This window comes from Stylophora pistillata, chromosome 3 (assembly GCF_964205215.1).
Source record: "Stylophora pistillata chromosome 3, jaStyPist1.2, whole genome shotgun sequence".
In the NCBI taxonomy this organism is placed as follows: Eukaryota; Metazoa; Cnidaria; class Anthozoa; order Scleractinia; family Pocilloporidae; genus Stylophora; species Stylophora pistillata.
The window spans coordinates 38717254-38725964 of record NC_142521.1 but is presented as its reverse complement, the minus strand read 5'-3'; the positions used below and the strand labels follow the sequence as shown (position 1 = coordinate 38725964).

The following is an 8711-nucleotide window of genomic DNA, read 5'->3' as shown; positions in this document are numbered from 1 at the left end:
GGTGTGATTTCCCTTGAGATGCCTTGTCAGTTTCCAAAAATGGTTCTGCACAGAAAATTTAATCATAAAGTAAATCTTCCACAAGAGCAAAGAGTTAAAACATGCTGCACATGGGCTTTGAAGTGGGATCGTGTGGGGATTGATACTGGAAAGTGACCCAGGGAGAGGTTGAACCCTCCTTCATTTGGCAAGGATTGACTGTTCTGTAGCTTTTTCTGTCAAAGACACTCCACTAAGGTTGGGGGAAAGGTAGTGTCTGCCTAAAATTAATAGAGAGCCTTCGAATGTATCTACAGCTTAATGAAGATTAGCCAATGATTCTCTCATGAAAAGAACAAAACTAGGTGGGCTGCCTGATCTTCTACTTGCTGGTGCTAGCTGGAAAGATTGTCTAGTGGCCCGTAAAAGCAGTTAACAAAGGTATTTTGTTAACTGGATAACCTGGAAACTATGATCAGTAGCACAATCATCACTCCCAATCCTGTAACATGCCTTAAAAATAGCAAAATTGATACTTTTGACCCAAATCACTCTTTTAGCTTCATTTTACCCAGAATATGACAAGTCTTGCTGTTTTTTTGAAAAATATTTCATTTTTCGCATGTTTTGTAAGAGTTTTGATTTTACCCAGAATTCTTTGCGGGCGTGGTATTTTCAAGGTTATCAGCTCACCAATACAAGAAAACCATATAAATAAAACAATGTTTAACCTTTTAATAGACATTTCATATTACATGGAGGCCAGTATCTCCTCATTGAGAATCACAGGTACTCTATACACTGACTTTCTTCCTCTCTTTACAGTGCGAAGGTCAGAACAAATGTGCCTCACAGTCGCTGCATGAACAATGGCAACTTTACTTTCGTCAAGTTTATATGTCATGTCGATTAGGTTGTCTCTTAGGAAAAAGTTTCCTTTAAGAACTTCCTGCCCTGTGTTGTAAATGCTGCCATAAGCATCTGTCACATCTGCTGCTAGCTCCTCAACTCCGTCACTGTTGACTTTCAAAAGATAATAGTCATAGCTGGAGTCGGCATCTGCTGCAACTGCAACCACACTGCCTGCTACGGCTAAGTCAGCTATTCTGACAGCTGTTTCTGTTGTCACTGCCACAGTGTCTTCCTGTGCATTCCTAGTAATTGCTGGTGATGCTTCTCTTTCAATCTTCAGCTCTTTCCAGTCATCAACCCACTCAGAGTTAGCACAAGAGTCACCAGTTTCTAGCAGGCAGTCAAGACAATAGCAGGACCGTTCACGTGTGTACACCTTTCCTTGTTCTGTGGTGCACTTAACTGCATGGATCTTTCTGATTCCCTTGATCTCTCTAAATTTGCGCTCTGGTCTGTTTCTGTTGACTGATCCCTCGCCAGATGCTGGCACATAGAAGAAGAGGCGCTGTTTTAAGTTGACAGATTTTGTTCTTGACAAGAAGCTTGACGCAGTAGGCAAAGTAAAACTTTCTGTCAGGTAAGTGTGCATATCCTTGGCGCTTTTGATGGCGGCTGTTCGACGCAGTACTGCCTGGCTAACTTTCTGTTTTACATGAGAACCAGCAGCGTCCTGTTCGCCTTTGGCATGTGAGGTTTCGAAGAAATTGCGCTGCACTTTGAAGCCAAAGTCTGCAACGCAACAGGACAAATCTCCCAGGCAGTGGCGAGACTTGTACTGGGCTGCACACCCATCGGTAAATTCGTGCATAATTTTAACTTGTTGGCCAAGGTCGTTTGTGATGTAATTGTTCAGAAGTTCCTGTACTTTGTGAACAGAACTGTTGTCTTGAATGACATCATCGGAAATCACAAACACGTGCTCCTTTACAATCTCTGGGTTCTCCTCTGTACTTTCAATACCATCGTTAACTTCTGTAGCATGGCGGTAGAGTATAGTTACATGCAACGACACTTTCGCTACGTCAAAGTATTCAGACTGCGTCTCATCTTGCGACCTACAGGTGTATCCTTCTGAATAGTCATGAATGGCGACTGCATGATCAATAGGTAAATGCTCAAGCAAAGTGTCAAGCTGATCGCGTTGCCACTTGGCCATAAAGGAATGCATTGGATAATCTTTCATGAGGTTCTTGAAGTAGCCAAACATTTCTGATGGTGGTGTTTCTTTTGTTACAAGGGCCAGCTTCTTCTTTTCCTGACCATTTGCCAAAAATTTCCCTGTTGAGACATAATCGTAGCGTCTCCAAATAACTGTACCTTCAATTGATTCTTCCTCTGGAAGGAGTTTCATCAGGTGGACACCACAATGCTCACACTCTCTTTCCAAACAGGCCAGTTTATGGTAAGGATCTTCTTCTGCTTTGGGGCAAAGAGTCAGTTCTGCAGCTTCTGTAATAGTGGCAAGAACATTAACACTCTCATGATCTCTCTCCTTTAAGGCTGCTTTGCGAAATTTCATACAATCTCCAAGGACGATCTTGATCTCTACGTGCTTCCGACAAAGGCAGGACTTTCTATCGCGTTCTTTTGCGGCTTTCACGAAGAAAGGCTTGAGCGATTCAAATTTCCTTTGCTTTATCTTTACGCCAGGATAGAGGGCCTGGAATTCTAGGAATGCTTCTGTCTGAGACTTTTCCAGGATGTGCTTGGCATGTTCTGTATACTGGCTCTTTCCCGTACGATAGCGAACAAAATCCTTTTTGTCTCCTGTTGGACGGCTAGCTTGGGTCGTCCAAAAATCGTAAACATTCCTCTTGACCTCCTCAGGAACAGCATCAAATCTCACTTTCCTTTTAGAAACGAGCCAACTTGGTTCCTCCCCCTTCAAAATTTCCATTCTTCTTTTAATTCCACGTCCAATGCTCTTCCTGTTCAGAGAGACGACTTTTGCTAAAGAACGTTGGGCCCGAGATTTTTTTACGTTTTGTCCAAAAGCCAGGGACTTGAAGGCTCTCAAAGCAGTTCGTTTCTCATTCGAGCCACTCCTTTTAACTTCCTCTAAGCCCTCTTTGATGTCAGCTGCCATTGCTTTTAAAACCTTGCTCTCTTTTTCCTCTTCCGGAGTCGTCATGATTCCTGCTTTGACAAGATGTTTCCTCGTTCTCGGACTTGCACCTATCTTCTTCATTATCTCAGCACGCTTTTCTGGAGTTTCAGGCAATGCTTTTTTAACTTTCTTTACTGCTCTACTTGCCGCCATTCTGTTTCTGAAGCCTGCAACATTATCGTTAGCTTGGCTGCCGGCATCTCTTACCTCTCCTGCGTTAGCGATTTGCTTCTTTTTTTCCCTCAACTTCTTAACCCTCTCTCGTGTTTGTCGTCGCACTTTTTCCATATTTGTTTCCAAGACAGCTTTCTTTTCTTTTTTTTCTTGAAGTTTCTTTGATTTTTTTGCTGCTTGTGCTGTTCGTTGGCGCGTTTGCTGATGATCTGTCTTGTCGGCATGCCGTCTTTCTCTGGCATAAGCAGCTCTTTTCTCACGATTCTTTTCGTTGTACTTTAGGTTCTTCTGTCTGTTTTTTTCTCTCTTTTTTTCTCTCCACTCTTCAATACGTGAAAGCTTGTTTTCTCCTTTACCTTCCATGATGTTTTCGAGAACAAAATACGCCAATTTCACGTGGAGACACGCTGTCTTGTACACACGCGGTATTTACAGATTGCTCAATTCCCAGAAAATTATGGCCCTTAAAAATGCCTTGGAGCCCCCCTAAATAATGATATGAGGAGAGGTTACAGAGCTTTAGTTCGTGAAGAAAGCATGGCGTGTTTACGGAGAGAATTTCGGGTTTCAAGACGGTTGAAGACGCTGAATTTGCCCACACTCTGTTTCGTAAACAAAGTTAAGATGGCGAAAATCGTAGCGACTCAATCCGAAGCTAATATTTTAGCCGTTTTTAAAGCTGTGAGCTCAAAACTATGGAAATAACAAGGTGAACTTGTGAGCATTCCGATCTGCTCAGTTTTGAAAGCCCATTGTACTTTGTTTGGATCAGAAGGTTGAAGGAAAAGGTAAGATGGCAAGAAATATTATTGCGTAACCCCGTTACAATAAACCGTAGCGACTTCTTTAAACTGTATTTTCTCTGTTTGTATTTATTGCTTTTGATCAATTCTTTGCCATGTTAAAACTCAAGGTATGAGCATTTAGTTCGTATGTTTTTATCTTCATAGGTTTCAAGGTTGGCTTGCAATGGACAAGTACTTTCTGAATCTCCATTCTCTAAACAGCAGCGTTACAGGAAGGATATTCAAAACTGATGAATCCTTTGATGTATATCAATAAACTTAAAATGTTGAAACTTTGCTCAATTGTAGTGTTTATTGTGTGTTATTATTAGGTGTAATCCATTTCTCCATGCGAGCTTCCTTTTTTACAAAAAATTGGTTTTGAAAAATTTTACCCTAAGAATTGTGTTACGCGTTACATTCAAATATGGACCCTTTTTCAATCTTTTTTGTTTATTTTCTCAGAAACAGTAATGTGTTTTACCCTTCTATTGCCTTTATAGTAATCACCAAAGACAACTTTAGCTGTGAGCAAAAATCTGGCTTTTTAGTAAATGTTAAACATGAGAAATCAGTGAAAGTTTTTTGACAGCACCAAATGGGCGTGGTGATTGTGCTACTGGTCTATAGCTTTTTGATGGAGGCCTGGTTGATTGATGTTGTCAAGATGTGGAGGAGGCATAACTTTGGTGGAATGGGTAACTTCATTTGGTAACTTGCTAGTGGTTTTACAATGCATTTTGATACTTATAAAATATTTACAAGAATTTTAAAACAATCAACCCAAAAATATATGTAATAAATTACTAGATGTTTATGGTATGATTTATCTTTGTAGGCACAAATCCACTATTTATTCACAAACTCCAACAATCGAGATTAGGTCAGATCGACATACACTTGTTAACATTTGTACTATTTGCTAAATAAAAATTATACGAGCAATAAGTAAACCTTGGAATTTCAAACACTGAACTCTTTTTTTTTTTTTTTTTTTTTTACTGAAAGACTCTCATTATGTAGGAGCTTTTGGAAATCCACAGTTGAAATAATGAAAACAACAACAAACATGAAAACTCATTCTCCTCATGTTCGCTTTCAGACTGCTATGCCTTCTGGGAGGCACAGGCCTCCCAACACTAGACTAAGAAATCGTTTTAACAAGGGAAAGTATTCAATAAAAATACTAACAATCTTCTTTGAATCATATTGAGGAAACATTTCCAAGCTTTTGTAAGACTGGACTCTTTTAGTCCTCCAGTCTAATTAGAACAAAAGATTGAGTGACTAGGAAGTCACCACTGAGGTGATGTCTTGCTGAATAAGTGTTAAAAAGGTATCATGACTTCATGTGATCTCTTGTTACAAACATGAAAATTTGTAATGATAGGATACCATTGTATTGATCGGGATAAATAAACAACCCAGTCAGTGATTAATAAAAATATGGGTTAAAAGTAATTGATTACAAGAATGTTTCTCTCTTCAAGTGTCCTCTTACCTCAGTGCCCTTTTAAAAATTCTAACTAGACACCAAGATACAGATACAGTTACATTCATCAAGATAATGAATAACTTAGTCAGTGATTTATCGAAATCTAAATTAAAAGTAGTTAATTACAAGAATGTTTCTCTTTGCTTTCTATGGCAGATTTTACAGAAAAATTTATCAAATATGATTGTAGTCCCATTGACTCCTGTAACTGCGTCACTACAGCAATCTCAAGTGGTATTGAGATACTTGCATGTAAGATCATGAGCTCTGGTTTTGTTGACCAGAAATTTCCATCAGAAAAACTGTGCCTTGTTGTTAATCGGCCTTTGACATGGCTTTCATCATGCCTCTTAATCCCAGTGACATCAGCAGAATGCCAGCAGCAAGAGCAAGACATTTTGTGCAGAAACCTGACAAGCAAATTACCAGACTATTTAAGCTGCCTTCAAATGTCCTCATACTTAAGTGCCTGTTAAAAAATTCTGACTAGGCACCTGTTTTCTGTGTATTGGGCCATTCATTTTCTAGCATTCTCACACAGAAATTTTTCGTGACCTCATGTGTAATCTCGCTACATACATGAAAATTAATGATAAGATACAGTTGTATTCAAGGTAAATAACTATTTTCACATGCTGCTCTTAAAGAAATAGTAAATAAAGCTGTTTTTTGTCAGTCACCACAGGGGTCTCAAATTCGTGATGTTATCTGGTCACAGCGCTATTACATTGTAAACTAGATTTAAGTTTTTGACATTACTCTACTCAGTAAGTGTTAAACAATCCCATTCTCAGCTTCATTAGCACAATGAGAAACTCCTCCTCTACTGAAAGCTAGTGTTCAGAGGTCTTGTCATTATTGATCCTCTTTCAAAGTCATCTTGCTCTTGTTTAGTTTCACCTGCCTCAAACAATTTTCCAATGTCTATGGATTTCCCAGCTTTGCTGTCCCAGCAAAACAAATCTTTTCCTGACAAGGTCAAGCTTTAGAGATTTAAGGGTGTTTTTGGAGTCAACAAAGGAGTTGAAACCAGTGAAATGTGTGAAAAGCTACTCTTCTTTAAAGAGCAGGGTGTACTTAGCAAGTGGTAGACAGAAAAGTTATGAAGACATGGTATCCTGTGAGACATTCATTATTTCATCATTGTAATCATCTTCCATTTGAGTCTTGAATGAGGTCAAAGTTAGCAAATAAGCTTTAAAGTTGTAAATAACACTAAAATATAATTTTTCGGGAAAATCCTTAAGTCTAAGCTGTGTCCATTTTAATCTAATTGTGTCCACAAGAGTCCTTATTATCAAATTGAAAGGCTCCCACTTTCTAGGTAACTCCACTTGCTTCTTGTATGGTCTCTTCTTGTCAAGTGTGCAAGAGCTGCTCATCCTTGGTGGCGCTTCCTCTCTTATTCTGTTCCTGCAAATTAGACTTTTGTCATCTCTTCTCATGTTTTGCATTAATTTGAGGTGCTGCTTGCTCCACGGTGGTAGTGGCAGACTGCTTATGCAACAGCACAGCAAACAAATCTGCAGGGTTTGTACAGGTCATGGAAAACCTGGAAAGTCATGGAATTTCAAATTTTCCTTTTCCAGGCCAGTAAAGTGATGAAATTTAGGTGTGGTTCATAGAAAGTCATGGAAAATCAATATGCTTTCTATGAGTGAAAGGCAATAAGACCCAAAGTTGAAAAGTTAACCGACGAGTCCAAAAATCAGATTTAATCTCATTAGAAATAAACAGAAGCACACATTGTGAGCATGTTTGCAAACATTCTTTCACACTGCCTTCTTGTCTATCAAAATGATAGAGAATGGCAATGATATTGAGTGAACAGCCACATCCACCTCCCTTCGTGTTGGATTGGATGCCTTCACCATATTTTGGCAAATGGCAAGACCATAAATTATTTCTGGAGCTGCTTGATCCTCTCTTCAGTCAAGCACCCATGACCTCCAATGGCTAAATCATCTGCAAGTTTTCCCTTTCTTGTGGCTCTGAGGTTGAGAAGATGTTTCGCCATTCTCTTTTGTACATATCCAACACAGTCTAACTTTTCAACTTTCAGTTTACCATGAATATTTTGAACGTTGTGAAATAGTTTTGGCAAAACTTTTTCGAATTCTCCACTTGCTGTTTGCATCCCTGATTGGCAAACAACTAAATGTGAGTGAGTGTAGTTTTGAAGCAAACCCTGCTGACATTTTTTCTATATACAACATGAATCAGCTTCTTGTTATCCCTCAGTTGCCAAGTTGCCTCTGCTCCACAAATTGAGCCACCAATAATGTTTGTCAGTTTGGTTCATATTTGCAAAAGGGGAAAAGTAAATTGCACAGTTTTTTAGTTCCCCTGACATGGATGACAAACATTTCATGTCAGCTTGGATCATCTGGAATCTAAATTCCACGATATGGTCTTGGTCAATTGTGAGTTAAGCTCCCTCTTTAAGCTCAGCTTGGATCATCTGGAATCTAAATTCTACCATAGGTTCTTGGTCAGTGATGAGCTAAGCTCCCTCTATTCGCTCTATTTCTTTGACTAATTCCTAGTATCATGTTTTATTAATGGAGTGTCCTCTGCAGAATTAGCACCCATTAGAAGGTGGTTTTCATTGCATCTTTGCACCCTGTAGAGGAGGTTTAGAAAGCTGACTTATGCTGTAAATTCAAACTTAATAAGCAAAAAGAAAAATTAAATGTTAATCCACGCAGGTAATTTTTTTCCGTCACTAATTTATCATGATTGCACTGGAAGTAAAACAAAAATATCATACTTTTCAGAAGGAGTAACCATCCACACCAATGGCAACACGCTATCACCATAGAACCAATGCAGACGGGTTTTTGCAGTCGAGAAACAATTGCGTATCTGCAAGCCTCAGCTTTACATGCAACTCACCTAACTGGGACAGTTCCGTGTATAAGCTTTGAATATCAGCTTGAAAGTCTACTCCGCTGAATTCACATTTAGTTTTAAATTCTTTGGTGTATTTCAGAAGAGCCTTGACTGACTCGGGAGTCCAAGAAAACTTCCTTGACTTCTTCTCCGTGCTGATAGAAGCTGAAGTTGTACTTGCTTTCCTCTTTCATTGCTGTGAATTTGTTTTGGTAACAGTGGTTATTTCAGCTTCCTCGGGCTTCTATCGGGGCTCGGATTTTTTCTATTACACTAAAAATTGTTTCATCTTTACATGCTCACTTTGGAGGTTGGTTGGCCGCATCTTGATATGCCTTAATGTGACCGCGTGATGCTGTTAGTGAGT

At 39.2% G+C, this 8711-nt stretch overlaps 1 protein-coding gene and 1 pseudogene across 2 annotated transcripts in view; one reads left to right on the top strand and one right to left on the bottom strand.

Annotated features, from left to right (window-relative positions):
* LOC111331424 (uncharacterized) overlaps positions 1–8711 on the top strand; it is a 39354-nt pseudogene that overhangs the window by 7469 nt on the left and 23174 nt on the right. The gene's annotated exons all lie outside the window — the stretch shown is intronic.
* On the bottom strand, positions 691–4585 carry LOC148736033 (uncharacterized). The gene has a single exon (XM_088754495.1). It carries the CDS (start codon positions 3533–3535, stop codon positions 731–733), a length of 2805 nt encoding a protein of 934 aa, XP_088610621.1. The 5' UTR covers positions 3536–4585; the 3' UTR covers positions 691–730.

Coding starts and splice junctions, on each gene's coding strand:
- LOC148736033 (XM_088754495.1), bottom strand. CDS start 3,535: ATGGAAGGTAAAGGAGAAAACAAGCTTTCACGTATTGAAGAGTGGAGA.